Source organism: Vigna umbellata, chromosome 4 (assembly GCF_029865625.1).
Source record: "Vigna umbellata cultivar VRB3 chromosome 4, Vumbellata_1.0, whole genome shotgun sequence".
In the NCBI taxonomy this organism is placed as follows: domain Eukaryota; kingdom Viridiplantae; phylum Streptophyta; class Magnoliopsida; order Fabales; family Fabaceae; genus Vigna; species Vigna umbellata.
Window position 1 is genome coordinate 36,096,743 of NC_142168.1, and position 24,235 is coordinate 36,120,977.

The window sequence follows — 24,235 nt, forward strand, 5'->3', positions numbered from 1 at the left end:
TCCCTCTCTGTTCATGTTGAAGGACGAGCGGTAAATTCCGCTCGGTTAATGTCGAAGGCCGAGAGGTAAATCCCTTTCGGTTCATGTTGAAGGACGAGCGGTAAATTCCGCTCGGTTAATGTCAAAAGCCGAGAGGTAAATCCCTCTCGGTTCATGTTGAAGGACGAGCGGTAAATTCCGCTCGGTTAATGTCAAAGGCCGAGAGGTAAATCCCTCTCGGTTCGTGTTGAAGGACGAGCGGTAAATTCCGCTCGGTTAATGTCAAAAGCCGAGAGGTAAATCCCTCTCGGTTCATGTTGAAGGTCGAGAGGTAAACCCCTCTCGGTTAAAGTCGAAGGTCGAGAGGTAAATCCCTCTCGGTTAATGTTGAAGGTCGAGAGGTAAACCCCTCTCGGTTAAAGTCGAAGGTCGAGAGGTAAACCCCTCTCGGTTAAAGTCGAAGGTCGAGAGGTAAACCCCTCTCGGTAAATGTGGAAGGTCGAGAGGTAAATCCCTCTCGGTTAATGTTGAAGGTCGAGAGGTAAATCCCTCTCGGTTAATGTGGAAGGTCGAGAGGTAAATCCCTCTCGGTTAATGTCGAAGGTCGAGAGGTAAACCCCTCTCGGTAAATGTGGAAGGTCGAGAGGTAAATCCCTCTCGGTTAATGTCGAAGGTCGAGAGGTAAACCCCTCTCGGTTAAAGTCGAAGGTCGAGAGGTAAACCCCTCTCGGTTAAAGTGGAAGGTCGAGAGGTAAATCCCTCTCGGTTAATGTCGAAGGTCGAGAGGTAAACCTCTCTCGGTAAATGTGGAAGGTCGAGAGGTAAATCCCTCTCGGTTAATGTTGAAGGTCGAGAGGTAAATCCCTCTCGGTTAATGTGGAAGGTCGAGAGGTAAATCCCTCTCGGTTAATGTCGAAGGTCGAGAGGTAAACCCCTCTCGGTTAAAGTCGAAGGTCGAGAGGTAAAACCCTCTCGATTAAAGTCGAAGGTCGAGAGGTAAATCCCTCTCGGTTAAAGTAGAAGGTCGAGAGGTGAAGCCCTCTCGGTTAATGTCGAAGACCGAGAGGTAAACTCCTCTCGGTTCCTGTTGAAGGACGAGCTGTAAATCCAGCTCGGTTAGTGTCGATCATTGATCGTAGAGCGTCGATCGTCGAGCGGTAAAACCCGCTCGCTTATTGTCGAAGACCGAGAGGTAAATTCCTCTCGGTTCCTGTTGAAGGACGAGCTGTAAATCCAGCTCGGTTAGTGTCGATCGTTGATCGTAGAGCGTCGATCGTCGAGCGGTAAAACCCGCTCGCTTATTGTCGAAGACCGAGAGGTAAACTCCTCTCGGTTCCTGTTGAGGGACGAGCTGTAAATCCAGCTCGGTTAGTGTCGATCGTCGAGCGTCGATCGTCGAGCGGTAAAACCCGCTCGCTTATTGTCGAAGACCGAGAGGTAAACTCCTCTCGGTACCTGTTGAAGGACGAGCTGTAAATCCAGCTCGGTTATTGTCGATCGTTCATCGTCAAGCGTCGATCGTCGAGCGGTAAACCCGCTCGCTTATTGTCAAAGACCGAGAGGTAAATTCCTCTCGGTTCCTATTGAAGGACGAGCTGTAAATTCAGCTCGGTTAGTGTCGATCGTTGATCGTCGAGCGTCGATCGTCGAGCGGTAAAACCCGCTCGCTTATTGTCGAAGACCGAGAGGTAAACTCCTCTCGATACCTGTTGAAGGACGAGCTGTAAATCCAGCTCGGTTAGTGTCGATCGTCGAGCGGTAAAATCCGCTCGCTTATTGTCGGAGACCGAGAGGTAAAATTCCTCTCGGTTCATGTTGAAGGACGAGCGGTAAAACGCCATCGGTTTGTCTTTACATGGAAAAAGTTCTAAAAAGAACTCTCTTCAACCACCGACAAGAGCGGCAGAAGCTCACCAATACAACAAACACACCCTCCCTCAAACTCATAAGTCCTATAGTTAACCACGGCTAAAGCCAAACGCTTAACTCGGACTTGGGGGGCATAATGTATAGTATGAAATATTAACCGAGCGGTTACAAACAACCAACCGGATATTTAGGTAGTCTGTTTATATCTTATTCTGTTTATATTTTATTGGGCTTATATTAGCTCAAGATCCATGAGGAAAATAATAAATACAAAGCTAGGGCCAAGAGCCAGGTACGTTCCACTTACTCTACATGACTCTCAAATACTCAATAGTGATAACCATTCACTAAATATTCAACCAAGAGCCGAGGCTCTTCAAATCACACGCCTAACTTGGGCGTCGGAGTACCTTTTGCAGGTACATCCCCTTCGTCAAGAAGGAGACCGATCGGTTTGCGCCAACACCGATCGACCAACAGGAGGAGTTTGGAAGCGAGCGAGCGGCCCAGACGCGTCAGCAGGTTAGTCTCTCGGTCCCTAAAAGTATCTACCGAAACAATAATGTTTTCTTATTTATGCTCGTTTGATTTTGTTATTTTAAGGAAACAATTAAGATTTGGTTTGTTGTAATGTGTAACATCCCAAAAATACAGTAATAAACTATATATTAGAATAATCACATTAATAACAATCCAGATCAGTCTTATACTAGAGTCGAGCGTACGCTCATGGCCGAACGACCTTACAAAAGTGAGTTACAAAATTAAAGTCCTACCTCACTATCCAAACTATGCGACCGCTTTACAAAATAACAATATCGATCGTTCATAATTAAACAAAAGGAAAGGTGAGCGGACGTCCACCTTACTATAACTAGACTATTGCCCGAACGTCCTACTCTCAGGTCTTGACTTCGATTTCTTCCAAATTTTCTTCTTCCAGCGCCTCTTCCAGTAGCGCATCTCCATCTGCTCACATCCACACGGATGATCATTGCAAAGACAAGACGGACGTACAGAGACAGGACAACACAAGGAAAAACACAGGGTAAGCTTATGTAATTTAATTCAAGTAATAACATACATTTTCATATACAAGCACATTCAAACACATTCCAATAACCAATTCAATCAAACCCTGATACTAGACCGGCTGTCCGGACTGTATGAATTTTGTGTAGCTATGACGTTCGTGCACCCGGGTGATGTAGTAACTGGAATTCTCATCAGCTGTCACCCGAGGTTAGTCCGTTCCGTCCAAAGTACCCCTAAGGACTAGGACCTCTTGCCGTTCCCACACATGACCTACTCCCCTCTACGTGAGGACGAGTACTCACGGAACATCAGGATGAATCGCCAGCTAAGCTTTGTCCACATTTATACTTTACGATATCAATATTCATCCATGACAACGCTCGTCCAACTTCATATCATTTCATTCATAATCATTTTCAGTTCCATCCTTCATTATCACTTTTCTCAAATTCATCTTTGTTCAAAGGTTTATAAAGACACCAGAAACCGAACGTTCAATCCTCACCCAGAACGAGGACGAACACTTGAGACGATACAGATAGGTCTCCAGCCCCAGAATAGAATAAGACCAAGAGAATTACTTTTAGATTTAAGAATAATCCTGGGTAAAATATATATATAATGTAACGAACGTTATTGACATTGTGAATCAGTTAAATGAACTGACTCTCGTGAGTTCAGACCCTCACTCAAAGAATAGAGTAAGTACAAAGGCTCTAGCCCGGATCAAATGAACGTCGACACATCAGAACGTTAAATAACCATAGTTTAGAATCAATCATATACAGGAACCTAATGCCCGTCAATGACCGAACACGGTAAAAGGATTTACTGAATTTGGACGAACGCTATTTTTCATCAATATAGATTATATAAGAATCGAATACGAGCGCTTGGTGTAAGACCGAGCACTACTCAGTACAAGCGCTTGGTATAAGACCGAGCACTACTTAGTACGAGCGCTAGGTGTAAGACCGAGCACTACTAATCTTAAAGTACAAGATTTGATATATTACTTTATCAAGGGATATACGAATACAACTATGCTTGGCCGAACGCTCAAACATAGTATTACCACACGAGGACGCTCGTTCTCAACTAGGGTTCTCTCCAAATGAAAGAATCCCATTTTTACTGTTTACCAGGAAAACTGAACGGTCAATGACCGTTCAGTAACGAACGTACTTTTTCATATAAGACTTTCATACCAGTATTATTTCTTTCCAACAATCATTTCTTAATATATATACTTTCATAACTTTATACATTCCTATCAGATTCAATTTTCATACTTCATACAATTCATATCACATAAATCTCATATAACTCATACATCATACATAACTCAACCATCATGTCAGTATTCATACTTGATACATACATTCACTCATTCAACAACATGCATTCATTTTAAACAAGCGTACAACAACATACAATTAAATTAGATAAGCTTCCCTTACCTCTAGTGTGAACGTACGTCCTTCAAACTAAAACTCAGTTCGCAGAAATAAGATTCCTTCTACCCTCAACGCTCAACCAAACTCTTCAACTAAAACAAGTTACAGAAAACCAAGATTGGTTTAGATAAGGTGACTGCATGCAACCAGAGCTTGGCTTGCATGTTCATACGGACGAACAGATAAAGACGATAAACTTACCAGTTTAAGAATCCAGAACTGTTCAGTTCAAAGTGAAGCTTGAGACGCCGGGAAAGCTTCTACGGTCTCTGAATGATGATCGGAGAAGAGAAAAGGTGAGTTTCAGTAGAGAGAATGGAGGGTTTTCTAGAGAGAAGAAGGAGGAAAATGAAATATCAGATTTTGGAAAGAGGGTGCATGCAGAGGAGAGTGGGCAGGGTTTTCAGAAAAATCATTTTTGTTTACCCCACATCCAACGAACGTACACTCTCCTGTCGACACCTGCCATCCACTAACTGATTTTCGGATCCCTTCGCTTGACACCTGGCGTCCGTCATCTGAGTGTCAATTTCCTCTCTTGACACGTGAATTCCCACTAAGCGATATGTGCATGGATTTCTTTTCTGGTTTCTGAATTTTGATTTTACTGGTTCTGACATTTGGGCTATATCTCTAGATGTCAAAAATGTTACTCCCACTATAATTATCAATTAAACTTCAATAATATATTATAAAATTTCATTAACAAAAAGTAGATTCACCCAGAAAAATCCATAAGAATGCGTAAAGAAATAATAAATTTATTTAATTATTGATGTGTTTAACAATTCAACATCTAAAAAAGCTAAAACATACACACAATACATAATATTTACTTTTTATTTTAGTTGCATGTTGAAAATCACAAACAAAGTACATGAGAAAATTTGGAGTATGCTATAATGCATAACATAGTAATCATTCTAAAACTTTTTTTTATTGATTGTTGTGTAATATATTATTTTTAGTTAGGCTAATTTTTTTATAAATTAATAATCATGATTATAATGATTTTTAATGAAAAACTAATACCTTGTAGATTATATCATGAAGTGGATTTACCATCTAAAATATGTATACATTTATAGAAGTGGTAAAAAGAAAAGTAATTAATAACAAAAAATCTCTTTTTCATATTTTCTTTCAATGTTTTGCTCCAATAACGGTTTGGAATTAGTTAAAGATAATGTTTTGCTGATTTGGTTATTGACTCTCCTATGAATTTTATTTCTTTTATTGAAGTGAGAAACAATCATATGTCCTCTAGTCAGTTTGACAAGCTTGTCGTGATTATTTGTGCAATTTGAATAATATGAAAAAATGTATAATCATGCAAAGTTTCAAAACCCTTTTAATTTGTCCTTTGTTATTCAGATCATCTCGTAAATGTTTGGTCCTCTGGTAAACCATCGGAATAACAGTAACATGAGTTGCATTCTAACTATTATAATATGTGACCGAAAGACGAGAGCCCTTGTTATGCAAATCATGTAAAAGAGACTGAATTATTGTAGCTCACAAAGGGTGGATGCAAGGACATAAGACAATAAAATGGTTAAAGCTTCCTACACCCTATCAAAAGCTTCCGAAAAATGTTTCCATAAAAAGAGAGTTTTCCTATGCAACTCCGCTTTTTTCGATTTCCGGTTGCAACAACCAAGACGTATCTTCTTCGCCGCGTCCGAGAACAGGGCCGTGTCTAGCCCTAAAAACGGTGTCCGACACCATGTCGTGCACGTCCCCGAAACGTGTCCGTGTCAGCAAAGTGTCGGAAGCGGGGAAGCGCGGCCTCCCAGCCGTCTCGGAGCTTCATAGGGAAGGATGAAATGTCGTCTGTCATTTGGCCTTAATTAAAAACGTGAATAGAAGGTTCCATACACAAATTGGATTTTACTTCTAACATAAGAACAAAAGAGAAAGAATGTGAGGATAGTTGGAAGGGGGAGAAAAGGGAATCAAATCGAATTGATTGATGCGCGTGAGTGTTACAGTGAGAGGTGTGGTGAGAGGGAGAGGCTACCATGGGCGTTGGAGTGTTGAGAGTGAGTGCCAGGGGAAGGCGAAGGGGAATGCCAGTGCCTGGAATTCCCTTCTTCGCATGCACTCCACCCATGGATTGCCCCAAAGTGTCCTTCGATGTTTTGCTTCTTTTCTCAACTCTGGCCATTCCCCTGATCAGTTTACTTTCGCCATCACTCTGTCCGCCTGTGCAAAGCTACACAATGTTGAGTTGGGGAGGGCAGTTCACTGCTGCATAATTAAGAGGGGTCTTCAATCTGCCTCCTTCTGTCATGGCGCACTCATCCATCTTTACGCCAATTCCCACTCTCTCACTTCTGCTCGCACCCTATTTGACGCCGCACCCTCCCCTCATCTCCACCCTGTTTCTTGGACCTCTTTAATCTCTGGTTATGTTCAAGCCGGCTTGCCTCAGCAAGCACTTCACGTATTTGACAAAATACGCACCACTGTTTCTCCCGCTTCTTTTCCACTTCTAGACCCTGTGGCACTTGTCACCGTCTTAAACACTTACACCTCTTTAGGAAAGCTGGACAATGCTTGCCAATTGTTTGCACAGATGCCCATCTCCACCCGCAATGTTGTGGCCTGGAATGTCATGATTTCTGGTCATGCCAAGAGAGGCCATTATCAGGAGGCTCTTGCCTTCTTTCGTCAAATGAGTAAGCATGGTGTCAAATCCTCAAGATCCACACTCGCAAGTGTTTTAAGTGCAATTGCCAGTTTAGCCGCCCTCCATCACGGCTTCCTAGTTCATGCCCTGGCTATCAAGCAAGGTTTCGATTCCAGTATATACGTTGCAAGTTCTTTGATCAATATGTATGGCAAGTGTGCGATGCTGGATGCTGCACGCCAAGTATTTGATGCTATATCTCACAAAAATATGATTGTCTGGAACACCATGCTAGGAGTTTATTCACAGAATGCCTATTTAAGTAATGTCATGGAGTTGTTCTCGGATATGACAATATGTGACGTTCACCCAGATGAATTTACCTACACAAGCATTTTGAGCTCGTGTGCATCCTTTGAATACGTACGAATTGGTCACCAGTTGCATTCAACTATTATCAAGAAGGGTTTTACCTCCAATTTATTTGTCAACAATTCATTGATAGATATGTATGCCAAAGCTGGGGCTTTGACGGAAGCTGCTAAGCAGTTTGAGCTCATGACATGCCGAGATCATGTTTCCTGGAATGCCATTATTGTTGGTTATGTGCAGGAAGAAGAGGAGGCTGTTGCTTTCAGTTTGTTTCAAAGAATGAATTTGGACGGCGTTGTACCTGATGAGGTATCTTTGGCCAGCATACTTAGTGCATGTGGAAATATTAAGGTGCTAGATGTAGGACAGCAACTCCATTGCCTGTCCGTTAAGTTGGGTTTAGAAACTAACCTTTTTGCTGGAAGTTCTCTTATTGACATGTATTCAAAATGCGGAGACATTGAAGATGCACAAAAAATTTATTCTAGGATGCCTGAACGGAGTGTGGTCTCCTTTAATGCTCTGATTGCAGGATATGCTCCAAAAGACATAAAAGAAGCTATTAGTCTTATTCATGAGATGCTGATACTGGGACTGAAGCCATCTGAGATTACATTTGTGAGCGTCATAGATGTTTGTCAGGGTTCTGCAAAGGTAATTTTAGGCATGCAGATCCATTGTGTTGTAGTAAAGAGGGGTCTCTTATGTGGTAGCGAATTCTTAGGAACCTCTTTGTTGGGCATGTATATGGATTCACAAAGGCTTGCAGATGCAAGCGTTCTTTTCTCGGAGTTTTCTAACCTTAAAAGCACGGTAATGTGGACTGCTTTAATTTCAGGATATACCCAAAATGAGTGCAGTGATGTGGCCTTAAACTTGTATCAGGAAATGCGTGGCAACAGTATCTTACCCGACCAAGCAACTTTTGTTACTGCTCTTCGAGCTTCTGCTCTCTTATCCTCACTGCATGATGGTAGAGAGATACATTCTCTAATCTTCCATACTGGTTTTGACTTAGATGAGTTAACAGGTAGTTCCCTTGTAGACATGTATGCAAAATGTGGCGATGTAAAAAGTGCTGTTCAAGTTTTTCATGAATTGACTATTAAAAAGGATGTGATTTCTTGGAACTCAATGATAGTTGGATTTGCCAAAAATGGTTATGCAGAAAGTGCCCTGAAGGTCTTTAATGAGATGGCTCAATCATGCATTACCCCTGATGAGGTAACATTTCTTGGAGTGCTCACTGCTTGTAGCCATGCAGGGTGGGTTTATGAGGGTCTTCAAGTTTTTCACATCATGGTAAACTGTTATGGAATTGAGCCTAGAGGGGATCACTACGCTTGCATGGTTGATCTACTTGGTAGGTGGGGTTTTCTAAAGGAAGCTGAAGAGTTCATTGACAAAATAGAAGTTGAACCGAATGCTATGATTTGGGCCAATTTATTGGGTGCTTGCAGAATACATGGGGATGAAAAGAGGGGACAGAGAGCGGCTAAGAAACTTATTGAGTTAGAACCCAGAAACTCTTCTTCATATGTGCTGCTTTCAAATTTGTATGCTGCATCTGGACTTTGGGATGAAGCTAGATCTTTGAGGAGAACAATGATGCAGAAAGATATCCAAAAAATGCCTGGCTGTAGCTGGATCGTTGTAGGACAAAATACAAACCTATTTGTTGCGGGTGATAAGTCACATCCTAGTTGTGATGAAATTTCACTAGCATTAAAGCACCTGACGGCACTAATTAAAGACAATACATTCCATGATTTCCTGGGTTAGTTACATGTAGTTATTCTATGTGATTGGACGTCAAGATTATTTGAATCTCATCACTTGAAGGCTGTTTTAAGGATTTGATTCTTCCCAAATCATAACGTGTTGGGGAGTTTATTCAACCAAATCTCATCACATGAAGACTGTTTGTGCTATAGGTCGTATTTGTTATGAACTTTTAGCCTTGATGTCTGGACATCTACATCCTCATCTATCTACTTTTAATGGGGAACTTTTGTACACATTCTTCTCTGCTTGCATCATGTTCCAAGCGTTGAATGACATCTATGTATGTGTCTTTCAAACTCAACTCTTTGGATAGATTAAACAGTTTATTCTGTAAGTTAGCCCCATAAACAATTATTTGCTGCGATTTGTCCAATGAAGGATTGATGGAGGAGGATCAACAGACCAGGTTAGACTCTTATTCTCTTATTATAATGAATACCTCTATAGGTTATACTTTATTAGAGATTCTGTGAAGATTTACATTGCTCCTAATTCATGTTAGACACACAATGATATGTTTCTCTCTTTCTTCCTGTTAGAGTTCTTTGCTCTTGTTTCTCATCATCTGTGTCCCTCATTTAAATGATCGTGTATGTTCTGCAATCTTAGTTATTCTAAATTATCTTGTATTTGAGACTGCAATTGAATACCAACACAGTCATTGCCTTTGACATTTGAACTCATGGATGATTATTTTTCTCCCTCTCTTTGCACACTGATGATACACTTTAAAACTGTTTTCTTTTCTCCAGTTGATTTTTCTTATGTTCATGTTAGGGTCCTGGGTTTGGAACCTAACAAGAAAACACTCAAAAGATAGAAACAGAAATGAAAGAATGAGTTTTGCTATTATTCATCGTAAACGAATCTCTTTACAAGGACTGAGTTTGGGAGCATAACCTCCCTCTAGAGAGCCTAACCTCCCTCCTCAGGATGACAAACCCTGTTAGACTACAATCAAACAATCGACCCCCCACTACAATTGATTATTTGCTATTTATACAACCAATAACCCCGCTCTTCCTAACTGCTAAGGCAGTTAAGGCAGTTGGGCATTTAATGTTTTATTCCTTCACTCGTAAACTCTCCATCCCTAACATTACACCCCGCTGCCGAACAACCTTGTCCTCAAGGTTGGAAACGGGAGGCTTGATCTCATGGCTCCTCTTCATCATCGTGTACTCATATGAATGGAACCCTCTGGCAACTGCCCTCCAACTCAGGTCTGGAGGTTTGGGTGGTGGCAATTCCTCCTCCAATGACTTCCATTCTTCTTGGATTTTATTAGCTTCCAACATTCTGGTCACCTCTTTTCCAGAATTATAAGCTTCCAACATTCTGGTCACCTCTTTTGCAGAATTATAATCCCTGAAGAAATGGTCTTCGATGTCTTTCAAAGCTTCAAAAAGTTCTCTCCCCTCTGCAGGTGCCTCACGAACGGCAAGGTCCTTCTTTTGTTCGCTGGTCCACCTCTTCACAAAATCCATCCTTCTCTCCCGACCATTGATTCTTCCATCCACCTTTCCCTCCTTAGCCTTCATTCTAATTGTAAGCCTGTTCGGCCAATTACTAAGAGATTGTTTGGACTGTAAGACCGTTCGGCCTTTGAATGTAACTCTAAGACCGTTCGGCCAATGACTAGGAGATCGTTTTGAGTGTAAAACCGTTCGGCCTTTGACTGTAAATGTAAGATCGTTCGGTTCCTCCTGTCCTTTCACGTTCGGATTCGGCAGTTCGTTTCCGGACCGTTCGGTTCCTTCAGTCCTCTCGGGTTCGCAGCTTGTAGTGCTAACCCGTTCGGCTTCGTCAAGCCTCTCCCGTTGGGTCCAACAGTCTTCTCTTGTTCGGATCCGACCGACCGCTCGGCCACTCTCAATCGACCTGGGGTATAGCGCTTGGCCTCCGACCGTTCGGTAACTCTCGATCGGCCTGGGTTATAGCGATCGGCCTCGGACCGTGTTACCTCACCGTTCGTTCGTCCCCAAGACGACTTGTCTTCTATTGCCTCGGACCGCTCGACCACTCCCGATCGGCATGGGCTGTTGCACTTGTCCTCAGACCGCTCGGCAACTTTCGATCTGCTTGGTTTATAGCAATTGGCCTCGAACCGTGTCACCTCACCGCACGTTCGTCCCCCAGACAATTGGTCTTCTATGGCCTTAGACTGCTCGGCCACTCCCGATCGGTATGGGCTACAGCACTTGTCCTCCGACCGTTCGGCAACTCTCTAGAACTCCTCAACATCCCTTGCGATCCGCATCGCCACCATCCATTCCTGCGGTTCATGCTGTCGGACTTGATTCCGGATGTCCTCTTTCAATCCCACAAGAAAATATCCCAACAGCTGCTCGTCCGGTACCCTCTTCGTTCGACCCGCCAAGATCTTGAAGTATTGTACATACTCGTCCACCGTCCCCGTCTGTCTCAATGTTGTCAACCGCTCAACAATGGTTCCAAACCTTATCACTTCCTTCAAACCATCCCAATTCTTGGCTTTCTCCTTCCAAGCTTTGAACCAGTAGCCAGCGCTCCCCTCCATGCTCACATACGCTAATCGTACCTTCTCCTCTTCCGCTACTCCTTGAAATTCGAAGAATCGCTCCGCTCAATTGATCCAGTTCAATGTATCTAATCCTTCGAACACGGGCAGCTCCACCCTCTTTTTCCAATTGAACCGCTCACCTTCTCCACCCCCAATTTCGTCCTTGCGTCTCGCACTCCTATTGTTTTTTTTCAAAATTATTTTTAATTATAACTATTTCTTTTATGTGAAATACATCCAACACAGTTATTTTTTTATTTTTTTTAATAAATACAAGAAAAAAATATATATTTGTTTTGTTGGTGTGGTGTGGGTCCAACGAACATGGGTTGCGCGTGAATGTGGTCAGAAATCAGAACATAAGATCCAAAATTCATTCACGGGATTCTTCTGTCACACTTTCTCTTTCTCTGTCTCTTTGTCCCCATTTTTCCAATTGCCTCTATCAAATTCTAATTTTAACCAACCATCCTTTCAAAACCCTAATTTAATTTCCTTCGTCTAAATCATCTCCATTCCCAAAGATTCAATCTTTATCATAAAATCTCTTCGTCATAACAGTTAAAACAAGTCAAACAGAACAGACATTTTTTTCCCTTTTGCCTAAAAATTTTCCTTTGAAAATGTGCTGATTCAATACTTCAATATTAAATAAACAAAATCTCAAACTCTTTTAGTAGGGTTTTTATTATTTCAATAAAAATTAAAATCTCAATCACATGCTACATTGAAAAATCTAACTATATCAGTTAAAATATTTAAAGTAGAATAACTTAAAATGTTGTGTGTTAGAAGAACAACTGATCTCAGAAATATGATAAAATTTTTCTTTTGTGACAAGACACTTACATTTTTTAAAAATATAATTAAAAATAAATTTTTTATTTGATATTATTTTTGTAATTTTTTTAAAAAGTATAATAATTCAGTTTTTAGGATTATTTATCTTTATTTATAATATGTATTAAATGATATCGTTGTTCAATATTTAACTCTGCTGGGCGATGAAGGATGACGAAATTAATTTTATTACTCTGTTCTTCTTTTGTCCACCTTTATTGTTCAGAAATGGTGTATATTTTATTTTACTAAGGAAAATATTTTTATAATAGTTTTTTAACAATTATTTTATAATTATTTACGTAATAGTTTGTGATTAGACTAATAAAATAGTAAGATCGTAGTCTATTATCAAAAAAATTATTAATATAATACTTATTTTAAACAGAGAAAAAAAAACAGGAGCAATTTGATGGAAATAACGAGAATCATTCATTCTAAATTTTTGTGCATTTTAATGTGATGTGATATGTCACTAAGTTGTTCTCAAAGAAAATGTATGCTATTGATCAAGCTTCCTAGTTATCAACATTAGCTCCTACCAAATCATCCATATTTCAATGTGTTTTTATTAATCTATGCATGATTTGTTTTCTAAGCTTTATCTGAATTTGATGTAAAGACAGGAACAAAGTTTTAAATTCGATAAAATAAAAGATTGAATATGAATTTACATACATGTAAAATATATTTCTTTTGATAAAAAATTGTTTAAAAATAATATTAAAAATTAATTTATAAAAATTTAATTAAAACAAACAATATCTTTATCAGTATAAAAACGCGTTTATTCCAACTATTTTTTAACATTTCATATACCTTATCTCCTTGTTATCTGCACGGCAACACATTAAAACGAGGAATCTTCCCACTTTCCATTTTTGTCTGTTGTTCACATATTCTTTCCCTTATATCACACTCTACCATGTGTTTAGAGGAACAAAAATATACCACTAAAATGACTTCACACAAATTTTCAGTTTATTAAGTGTTCTTAAGTTTCACACATAATCTTTATTTTATACAAAAATAAATAAATAAATGTTTCTTATCAGTTCAAGATGGTGATTATGTTCCCTTAGATGTACACAAGTTGAGTGTTATACCATTCAATTTCAAACCTTTCCTCCACACATAATTCTTTTGAAAACCTCAGTATAAAGTAATTTAGGTTTCAATTCATTTTTTATAAAATTAGTTTCTTCAATAAGCATTATCCTACTTGTATATTATAATTGATTTTTAAATTGATATTAAATATATGACACACTCTTTTCACACTTTGTAACATCCCAAAAATACAGTAATAACCATATAATAGAATTAATTACATTTCATAATCAATCAGTGCAGTCTTACACTAATACCAACGTTCAAAAACCGAACGGCGGTGCAGAGTTAATTTACAATATTACAGAAATAAGAAAGAGTCAGGATCGAACGGTTTTACAAAACCAATTATCGAATGATCGTTTACAAAACAACTAACATCTAATACTACCGAACGACCTAAGGTTCGGCCTTGACTTCAACGTCCACCAGATTCTCCTCTTCAATCACGTCTTCCAACAATGATTCACCTTCTGCTCACATCCACACGGATGATCATTGCAATGACAATCGGACGTACAAGGACGAGACAACACAAGGAAAAACGCAGGGTAAGCTTATGTAATTTAATTCACACATCAACATATAAATTAAACATTCCAACAACACAAGAATAGTTCAACATATATATAACGATACGAAAACTATCACTAGACGGACCGTCCGGACTGTATGAATCTGTGTAGCTACAGGCGTTCTTGCACCCGGGTGATGTAGTAACTGGCATACACTCAACAGCTGCCACCCGAGGTTAGCCCTATCCAAAGTACCCCTAAGGACTAGGACCTTCTGTCGTTCCCACACATGACCTACCCCCTCTACGTGAGGACGAGTACTCACGGAATATCAGGATGAACTGCCAGCATTAGCATAACCACAGTCATACTTTACCAATCCCAATATTCAATACATGAGTCGTTCCTCCCTGGAACGCTCTTTCAAAAACCACAACCGTTTATTCATCTAATATACTGTTCATCCTTCATAATCTTCCACTTTATTATCAATTTCATCATCAGTTACAAGGACATAAAATAGCGAACGTTCAGCCCCCTTCAGAACGAGGACGAACGATAAGAAAGAGATCGATGATTCTCCCGTTCAGAACAGAATAAGACGAAGAGAATTACTTTTGGATTTACGAAATGAACCGAGTAAAATAGTACAATATGTGATGAACGGTATTTACCACGTGAGTCAGTTGAATGAACTGACTCTCTTGAGTTCAAACCAATAATTAAGAAATAAATCAAGTATGGAGGCCTTAGGCCGGATCCAATGCAAGAAGAATATTCAAGATGTTAAGGACCATATTTAGAATAGTTCACATACGGAAATCTAATGCCAGTAAATGACCGAACATGGTAAAAGAAAGTATTACTACAGTTGGACGAACGCTATTTTATCAAGATTGATTATACAATAGTACGAGCGCTTGGTATAAGACCGAGCACTACTCAATACAAGCGCTAGGTATAAGACCGAGCACTACTTAGTACGGACGCTAGGTGTAAGACCGAGCGCTACTTATTACGAACGCTAGGTGTAAGACCGAGCGCTACTAATCTTAAAGTAAGAGGGTATATATATATATATATATATATATATATATATATATATATATATATATATATATATATATATATATGTATGTATGTATTACTCTATTTCAGATATCAGGGTACAACTATGCTGAGCTGAACGCTCAAACATAGTATTTCCACATAAGGATGCTCGTTCTTGACTAGAATTCTCTCCAAATGAAAGAGTTCCATTTTAAAACAGTTTACTAGAACAAAACGAACGGTAGAGGACCGTTCGATTACGAACGTACATTATCATAATGAGAATTTCATATTCAGAATTTCATCTATTTTCAACTCAAGTTTTCAACATATCAGTTCATACCTTATAAATTCATATCAAATATCAATTTACATACTTTATAGAATTCCACATTAATAATTCATACTCCAAAATGATTACTCATATTCACATTCATACATATCAACCATCATTATACATATCAAGCAGCATGCATCATATTCATTCCTTCAAACAACGGACATTCATACAGTAAGACAACATACATATGTCAATTAAATTAAATAAGCTTCTCTTACCTGGATCAGTGAGTGAAACGTTCTAAACGTAAGATTTTGGGTTCGCCCGTCTACAGCTTTCTACCCTCAAAGATCACTTAATTCTTCCAACTAAATCTAACCATATAAAATCAAGAATAACTTAGACTGTACCCCTTCATGCAACCAGAATTTGGCTTTGCATGTAACAAAAGAACGCTCGACGAAGAAGAGAAACTTACCAGTTTCAGAATCTGGAACTGTTCGGTCCAGAATGAAGCTCACGACGCCGGGAATCCTTCTACGGTGCCTGAACGGTGATCGGAGCAGAGAAGAGTGAGCTACAATAGAGTGAGAAGGGGAATTTCTAGAGAGAAGGAGGAGGAAATGGAAAGTCAAGAGTTGGGAAGGAGAAGTGCATGCAGAGGAGAGTGAACAGGGTTGTTCAGAAAATCATTTTTGTCTACCCCACGTCCAACGGACGTGCACTCTCCTATGGACACCTGTCCTCCACTTACTGATTTTCGAATCTTCCATTCTTGACACCTGGCGTCAGTGTGCAGAGTTTTGGGTGTGTTTTAAATGAATCAGAACAGGGTTTTGGGCACATTAAATGAGATTAAACAGGTGGGATTTGGATTAAATTTCCAAGGTCTGACACACTTATATATATAAACTTATCGTGTATAAAACTAAATGAAATTAGATATTTATTAGTAATATGATAATAGTCTCATAAGAAACAGTACAAAAGACTCAATAAATTTTACAATAATAAATTTTGATAAAAAAAAACCTAAGTTTTAAGAAATTCATTGGTCAGATTAAATTTATCTAATAAAATTTGTTCAAAAATGAATTTCTAGTAGGCAGAGAAAATTGGATTTGCTAAACGAAAATTGAACATTAAATTTGGAAGAAACACGGTATAAAATTCAGTCAAATCATGAAGAAGACTTGAAGATGAAAAATTCATTTTTTTAAAAATTTCACTAACAAAAAATCAAGTTCTCATATTTAAAAAATCGAATGATACAAATATGGTTTTAAAATATTAAAGATACGTCTTGGAATAGAGGAACTAGCATGAACATCAAAATTCTATTGAAGTTATTGTTAACTTCTTAATAAATGCACTAGTAGGAATAGTATAATGGATAAATCAACTTGCCTCTACCATGATTAATACTAGTTAGACAATTTGTATTTTTACTTACTAATATTCAAGAACTTTAAATAAATAGAGAGAATAACTTCTATCCTTAAATATGATCAATAAATTAAACAAGATGTTTATAAATTTTCTAAAGTATTGCCATAAAAAGAAAAACTACCAAGGAAAGGGGAAAATGTTGATGAAGAAGACAAAAGGTGATCTAGGAAAAGAGAAAATTATAAAAGAAATCTTTGCCTAAATTTGTTTCTCACCGTTTTCCCACACTACCCATCACCATTTTTCTATCCATTTTTGTTTCCTTTCCACATATAGAAGGACATTTTTTCACTTTCTTCTTATTATTATTCTCTTTACCTTGTGCCCTCTCCCTTCTTATAGATTTGAATTCATATTAAGAAAAAACTTGATGCCCGAAGCAATCAATGACGTTTCCTTAATGAACAACATATAAACTATTTAGAAAAGGAGAGAAATGTTTTCAACATACCATTTTCATATAAACTACACTAATTAACATGCACTTGTTTTTTACTTAGTTAAGTCTACATAAAATTTACATACTAGTGAAGAATTTGTTCCAAGCATTTATCCAGAAAAAGGACATTCAACATGCCAAGGCACGGCCACATCTTATAAGTTGCTTAGCCGAACACCATTTGCTTTCCAAATAATATAAACCAAACTATAACCACTGTTGGATGCAGATGAAGACTATGTATATAACATTAAAACCATGCAATTTTGTGATTTCTGCCGGTGGCATTCACATCAAAAACTCAGAAATAAAGGGAAGGTGAGGCATGATTTCATTGTACAACTATCTTATGATGCTGTGGTCTTGATTAATCAGACTGACCTACATCAAGTACTGAGAAAGGAGAAGGACCTAGAATATCAAACTGCTCTATAAATCAACATCAATGATTTTTCCTAAATCAACTGGCAGGAATAAAGATCAATAGTAGGCATCAAGATATTGATATTGGTGCTTCCTATTATACTGTAGCAAGCTTGCATATGTCCTGTCCCAGATTCCAATATACATACACTCATCATCAGGACTCAGACAAACCCCAGAAATTTCCCCAAAGAAATCAATCTCTTGCCGTATTTTGTAGTCTGCCTTTGTGCTATAAACGTGCACAAAATCTGCAGGCTCAGCAACCACCATATATTGACCATCTGAAGAAAACCGAATAGAACGGGTTGCCCCTAGGTTACCCCTGACAATGGCAACAGGAGAAGATAAGTGTCTAACATCCCATACTCTGCAAGTCTTATCCTGATTCCCCGTTGCAAAGGTACACCCATTGGGATGCCATGCAGAAGCAAAAGAGTAATCTCGATGACCAACCAAAGTAGCAACAGTCTAAGAAATCAAACAAGTCACAAAGATGTTAGTGGAAGTTTCTTCAGCATGGTATGCTGTTTTTGGAAAGTATAAAACTACAAGGTAACTACATAATGCTTAATTAATTTCATTACATTCGTATCTTCATCTCCCTTTCCCAACACTTTTCATATCTAGCATGCATTCACTATCCCTTGGAGATGTTTAACAATGACTACCCGTATGACCACATCATATAGCATATATGTTCAATGAAAGTTTTACTCGTTTCACATTCACTACCCATACAGCTCCATTAGCAAATGCATGAACTAAATCAAAGACTGCATTCATCGGGAAAAAGACAAAAAAATATACTTGAACAAAAGTTTCCAACAACTGTATGATCAAGTGAAACCAAGTACCTTCCCATTCTGAGGATCCACCAGCAGCCCATCCAGGTTATCTCCAACAACAGTCATAAGCTTACGGTCTGGACTGATTGATGTGTGCTGCATAAGGAATCAAGGCAGATCAAAACTGCATTTTCTTGGAAGTAGAAATGATGTAGAAAAAATAGTTGAAGTTCATACAAATTGTGAATGCAACTGCCATGCTCAAATCAAGAAAATCAGTTTAAGACAATCAAACAGTAGAAGAAAAAATTTAACATGGAAACTAGTTAACTTCAATCCATCTTTGGCTTTAATTGATTATGCTCTATTTCCTTTTAATCAAGACATGCAATTTGGAACCTGAATTCCTGTGGTATTTTTCAAAATTTCAAACAAATCTTATTTCAATTTCTCACTTATCCTCCTACAAGGGAAAGACTATCTCCATATAAGTCCATTTGGAAATCAAAAGCTTCTTCAAAGGTCAACTTTTCGAGCAAGAAATGAGTTTGTCCAAGTGGCATGAATCAGTTTCTTCATGTCCCCTTTTAAGGGTTTGGAAATACAAAAAAAATGAAAATCAAAACAATATGGCTGGATAGTTTGTAAAGTGCATGTGAGTTGAAAGGAATGCTTGTATTTATGATTACAAGGGTACATCATATCCTTTAATGGAATCAACAAATAAGATATGCAAAGAGATTGGACAACACTCCTACACTAACTAGGTTTTACAGTTATAGGACTTCAGTATTTTGGTGTCTTTGTTTTGGTTTTCTTTTTAAGTTCTAAGAGTTCTTATCCTGAAACTTATGGTACTGTTTTCTTTTCACTTTCTAATATATTTTCTTCTAACCAACTGAAAAAAGAAAGAAGGAACTACAAGAAATGGAAATCGGAATGAACCTTAGTGAGAGAATAATTAGCTAACAAGCAGCAATTGAAAAAGAAAATAAAATGAAAAAATATACTGCATAAGTCAGATTTCTCTTAGAGGTGCTTACATTCACTGGCCAAGAGAACTGGAAGTTATTCAAAAGCTGAAACCTTTCTGTGTCATATTCTCTCACACCACAATCATTATTGGAAGCAATAATATGAGTTGCACCACTGCAAAAGTTTTCATGTCAAGCCGTGTTCATGTTCCAAACAGAGACAAATATAACTTGGTATGAAAAATACCTCAAGCTGTCATATATTTCAATTGCATTTGTTATGGCATTATCATCATGTGTGGTCCGTGTACAAAAGCTTACTCCCTTCTGATCCAAACGCTGCATTCAGAATAGACAATATAAGTTGCAGCACACAATCCTAATCTTAGTATGATAAAATTGAGAATTGGGGAGAGATAGTAGGCTTGCGTAGTAGCAATAATTCCTATCACATACCCAATAAAATGGAACAATTAATCTATATACTAAGTATATATTGCCAACCCAAATAGAAGGAAGCCCCAAGAAGAGAACAAAGGAGAAAAAGTAAAACACCACAATCATAGAATCCGAAATATCTAATAACGCAAGATGTGCAAACAAAGGAAGGTTTGACCCCCAAAAAACAAGGGTGATTAACTACAAGTTAATCCTAGTGATTAAGCTGAGCTTGATTGAGAAGTTATTGTGAATTATGATAGAAACAAGAGTATTAGAAATAAGGGAGACCAAGCTCCTCACAAGTAAAGGTAGTAATTTTAAAGTGAAAATAGGACGGTATTCCTGCAATTATCAGTAAAATAAAAATGAATATCAAGAAACACCTTTTTGAGCCTAACTGATCCAAACAGATCTTTTGTTCACGAGCTTCACTAGTAAATCTATATACTAGTCCTCAAAGTCAAAGTTCAACAAAATTTAACAGGGAATCTAACAGAAAATGAAATCTAACAAAAATGTTTCCCTCTTTAGAACATATAAGAATCATATCAAAAGATGAAATTTTTGAACAATAAGAGTGAGTTAACACAAACTTTTAGTAACTTAATGCAAAGGACCACCTATCAACAAAACCCTACATAGTACTGATTCCATATAGATAACCTGCTATTCTTTTAAAGAACACGTAGCCCTTTATGACCACCTGCCTTATATTTTACATGGGAGAATTTATTCACAGCAACCCGCACATTCAAGAAAAATTAATGTCTCCCAATGGATAGATGTTCAAGCAATATATAAATATATCATTAATAATACAAAGTCATTCATCTTTAATAGAGTATCGGAAGCATAAATCATGCGGACTCACCTTACAAGTAAGCTCTCCTTGGAAGCCACCAGCAACAAGAAGTTTATCCTTGACAGCCAATGTGCTAATCTGGGTCTGAGAAAATCCTTCCAACAAATTTCCTACATGTCTCTACAAGACCAAAGAATGCACAGTTAAGTAAAGCAAAGAAATAAGATATGTATACTTAAATAAAGCAATGCTGAAGCCATTTAGATTGTGTTCTAGTATAAAATTCGTCATAATTTGCACTCTTAACTAAATCGTTTTCTCAAATGAACCATGATAACTTCTCTCTGATTCATTAACCACACATGTATACTTATCAACCGTAGGTTTCTCATGTTTAAAGAAATTATAGGTTCCGCATAAGACTTGCATTCATAAAGCACGGAAAAGACACAAGTAACATTTCAATTCCTCTATCTTTATAGATGAACAAGATTGTGTAAGGGACTGCATTACCTCCGTAGGGGCCACGTGCCCAGCAAAATTGATTATCTCAGACAAGGTACCACTTATAGATGACCAGTGATTAACTGAGTAGTTGGAGACAAGGTAGACATCATGCTTTGAGGTTGCCCATACCAAGTTTCTCAGCTGCATGTCACAAACAATTGTCACTAGGGTAGACTTTTTCCTTCATCAGTAAAATCCATTACATTAAGCTTGAATATCATTTAGATAAGGAATCCAAACCTACTTTTGTAAGACCACAAACCATACAGAGAAACAGAACCGCTGTGTCCAATGAAAATGGACACATGCTTGTTTTATTTTTATTTGATACATAATATAAAACAAACCCAATCCATCTTCTACAGGACTGTTGTTTCTCAATGTCCACGAAGAAAATCAATGTACAAGAAGTACAGCCACACACAATCAATAACATTTTGGTTAATTATATAACACAGGAAACCACCCAAACACTCAAGTTTCAACTTTCAAGTCATGTTAAAGCAAAGTTTATCAGCCATTCAAATCGCAGGAAAATAACTAGGTGCATCACCAAATGAAAAAGTCAACAAACCTGAAAATGAAGGATGGTAGGCTTAACCATTCTTGTGTTATAGAAGAACTCATAGTAATTGCCACCCTTCTCCATTTGCTTGGACTCCTGGGACCCGAAATAGGAGAAAAATAAATAAATAAATAAATAAACTTTGAACATCAAAACATTTAGTCAAACGAATTCACTGCTATTTCCATCCTCCCAACAACCCTAAACAAAGGACAATAAAAAAGGGCAAAGAAGAAACAGAAAGGAAAAGACCTTGTCCACAGCATCCCCAGATGTAAGAATGTTCTCAAAATTCCTGTATTGCTCAAGCCTTGTCAACCTGTACCTTTCCCTTGATATGTTCAACCTCTCCCATGGAATTCCCTGAATGTCCTTTCCCTTTCTTGCCTGTGCAGCTGACGTATCAGTCACCTTAGTAAGCTGTTCCAATCACCAAACACATACACAAAAAAAAAAAACAAACTCCCTCTCAGTTCAATCAATAGATACATAAAACAACTCAAAAAACTAAAAATTAAAAATAAAAATGCAAACCCGAAAAGAGAATAGGAAATGAAAAAAACAAACCATTTCATATTCATCAAGAGCAGCATCCCCACCATGGTTTTGGTAATCAATTTCATCAAAGAAATCCCCTTCGTCCATTTGATCAAAAGGGTTCATGTCATCATGGTTGGACATGGTGTCTTTCGTGCGTCCAAGTTCAACCCTTTTCAATAGATTATTGCAGTGTGTCCGTGCATTCGTTGTAGGAACAGAAAGAAGAACGAAGACACGAAAGAAACACGGTTACCTCTTCTCCTGCATCTTAATATATCAATATAAAATTCTGAGCGAAAGAATAAAGCAATAAATGAGATTAAAGGGTTTTTCTGTACGCTGTGCTTCCAAACAAAAACAATTAAAATATCTATATAAATATTTAATATCTCATTAAGAAGCCAGTTATTTTTCTTATTTTAATACGGAGGTCCAAAAGAAACGCTATAAATCCTGAGAAAAAATACAATAAAAAATTAATATACAGTATAGTTTTAAGAATTAAATATATTGATAACGTAGGGTCAATAAATTTATTTTACCGTTTAAAGAGTAACAATGTTAAGACATAATTATTAAATTTATGAGTCAAATACGTTTGTACTCTTAATTTTAGATATAAAATTGAAATTTGATACAAATTTCTCACACTTTCATATATTTTTGTCTTTAAATTTTAAAAATAAATTTTAATTTAATTATATTAATTTTTTTAATACATAAAGGTATTATCAACTCAGGTTAATGTTGTAAGAAAAATATAATGTTATTGAATTAAATTGATTATATTTTTTATTTTTCAAAATATGAAACTAAAATAATTGAAAAGTTGGAAGAATAGGAATTTGATAGATGTGATTAATTAAGTTGATGATATAGAAGTAAAAAGGTGTGAAGATGATAAGAATATTAGTGGTGATAATTAGTAAGGGAGGAAAAGGCAATGGGTAGTATCGATTGCATTGCGAATTGCGATGGGAATGTGGATATGGATTGAGTAAAGAGACATTCATTGATTGTATAATGTGTTTTGTTGTGTTGTGTGTATGGACAAAAAAGAAAGAGATGATGACAACCTCGTGCTCCTGGGACACTCCCTCTTCTTCTATTCATCTTCTTTCTTTTTCTTCTATTTATTTATTCACTATCTTCCACCGCACTACCTAATTCCTTATCCCTACCACTTCTTACATCACTATTATTTTTAAATAATAATCTACTACTCTACCTTCACTACTTTTATAAATAATTATTTCAGTATTTTTGTATTATTAAGATGTATGATTGATTTTTTTTCTTTTGCATAGTCAATATATAAAAAATTTGGACGAAAAAAGTCACGCCCATTCAAAAAGTGAAAACATGCCACAAACCGCAATCAAAAGCTTCCTATTTTATTCATCAAACCTACTTACTACACCTCATCGACAAAATCAAACAGAAAGAACAGGCTTTCTGTTCACTTTAGTCCTTTTAGCTACACCCTACTTAACACTCCCCCCAGTGCCTTATAAAGAAACAAATGAGTTTATTATTTTACTCTTATTATAAGAAATATGAATCAACTTTGAGAGTACATAAACTGCTTATTCTTTTTTGTATCTTTTTCTTATTGTGGAATGTATTAATGAAATGTTTTTACTTTAGTAGTGCAAATAGATGCATTTATGTAACAAAATAAAGATTCATTCGTCAGAAAGTGTTGTCAGACTATTTGAAAACTTAGTACTTATATTATTTGATCGAATATTTAAAAATAGAATTTAAATTAACGATATTATTAATTGTAGAAAAGAGGAATGTAGCTTGCAAGCTTTAATGGACACGACAAATATACATTC

The 24,235-nt window shown here is 37.4% G+C and overlaps 3 protein-coding genes and 1 pseudogene across 3 annotated transcripts; 1 reads left to right on the top strand and 3 right to left on the bottom strand.

Moving 5' to 3' along the window:
• Positions 1–5,756: 5,756 nt before the first annotated feature.
• LOC148200031 (pentatricopeptide repeat-containing protein At3g09040, mitochondrial-like) lies at positions 5,757–9,690 on the top strand. The gene has a single exon (XM_088113451.1). The coding sequence runs from the start codon at positions 6,313–6,315 to the stop codon at positions 9,124–9,126; it is 2,814 nt and encodes a 937-aa protein (XP_087969577.1). The 5' UTR covers positions 5,757–6,312; the 3' UTR covers positions 9,127–9,690.
• Positions 9,691–9,948: 258 nt separating this feature from the next.
• Positions 9,949–10,670, bottom strand: LOC148200032 (uncharacterized). Its single transcript, XM_088113452.1, has one exon. The coding sequence runs from the start codon at positions 10,668–10,670 to the stop codon at positions 10,194–10,196; it is 477 nt and encodes a 158-aa protein (XP_087969578.1). The 3' UTR covers positions 9,949–10,193.
• A 173-nt stretch (positions 10,671–10,843) lies between these two features.
• On the bottom strand, positions 10,844–11,875 carry LOC148200033 (uncharacterized; annotated as a pseudogene).
• A 5,703-nt stretch (positions 11,876–17,578) lies between these two features.
• On the bottom strand, positions 17,579–22,694 carry LOC148200034 (putative WD repeat-containing protein C2A9.03). The gene is made up of 9 exons (XM_088113342.1): positions 22,422–22,694; positions 22,107–22,274; positions 21,864–21,950; positions 21,296–21,430; positions 20,852–20,962; positions 19,787–19,878; positions 19,609–19,714; positions 18,635–18,721; positions 17,579–18,248 (listed from the first exon to the last, which is right to left on the bottom strand). Exons 1-9 carry the CDS (start codon positions 22,533–22,535, stop codon positions 17,835–17,837), a joined length of 1,314 nt encoding a protein of 437 aa, XP_087969468.1. The 5' UTR covers positions 22,536–22,694; the 3' UTR covers positions 17,579–17,834.
• Between the last annotated feature and the right edge of the window lie 1,541 nt (positions 22,695–24,235).

What these genes read in the sequence shown, in the direction of transcription:
- LOC148200034 (XM_088113342.1), bottom strand. Translation starts at nt 22,535, where the DNA reads ATGTCCAACCATGATGACATGAACCCTTTTGATCAAATGGACGAAGGG. An exon ending in AAGGAGAGCTTACTTGTAAG is followed by an intron (nt 19,879 to 20,851) that starts GTGAGTCCGCAT and finishes TTCTGAATGCAG; the next exon opens with CGTTTGGATCAGAAGGGAGT. An exon ending in TGGATCCTCAGAATGGGAAG is followed by an intron (nt 18,249 to 18,634) that starts GTACTTGGTTTC and finishes TTGATTTCTTAG; the next exon opens with ACTGTTGCTACTTTGGTTGG.
- LOC148200031 (XM_088113451.1), top strand. Translation starts at nt 6,313, where the DNA reads ATGCGCGTGAGTGTTACAGTGAGAGGTGTGGTGAGAGGGAGAGGCTAC.
- LOC148200032 (XM_088113452.1), bottom strand. Translation starts at nt 10,670, where the DNA reads ATGAAGGCTAAGGAGGGAAAGGTGGATGGAAGAATCAATGGTCGGGAG.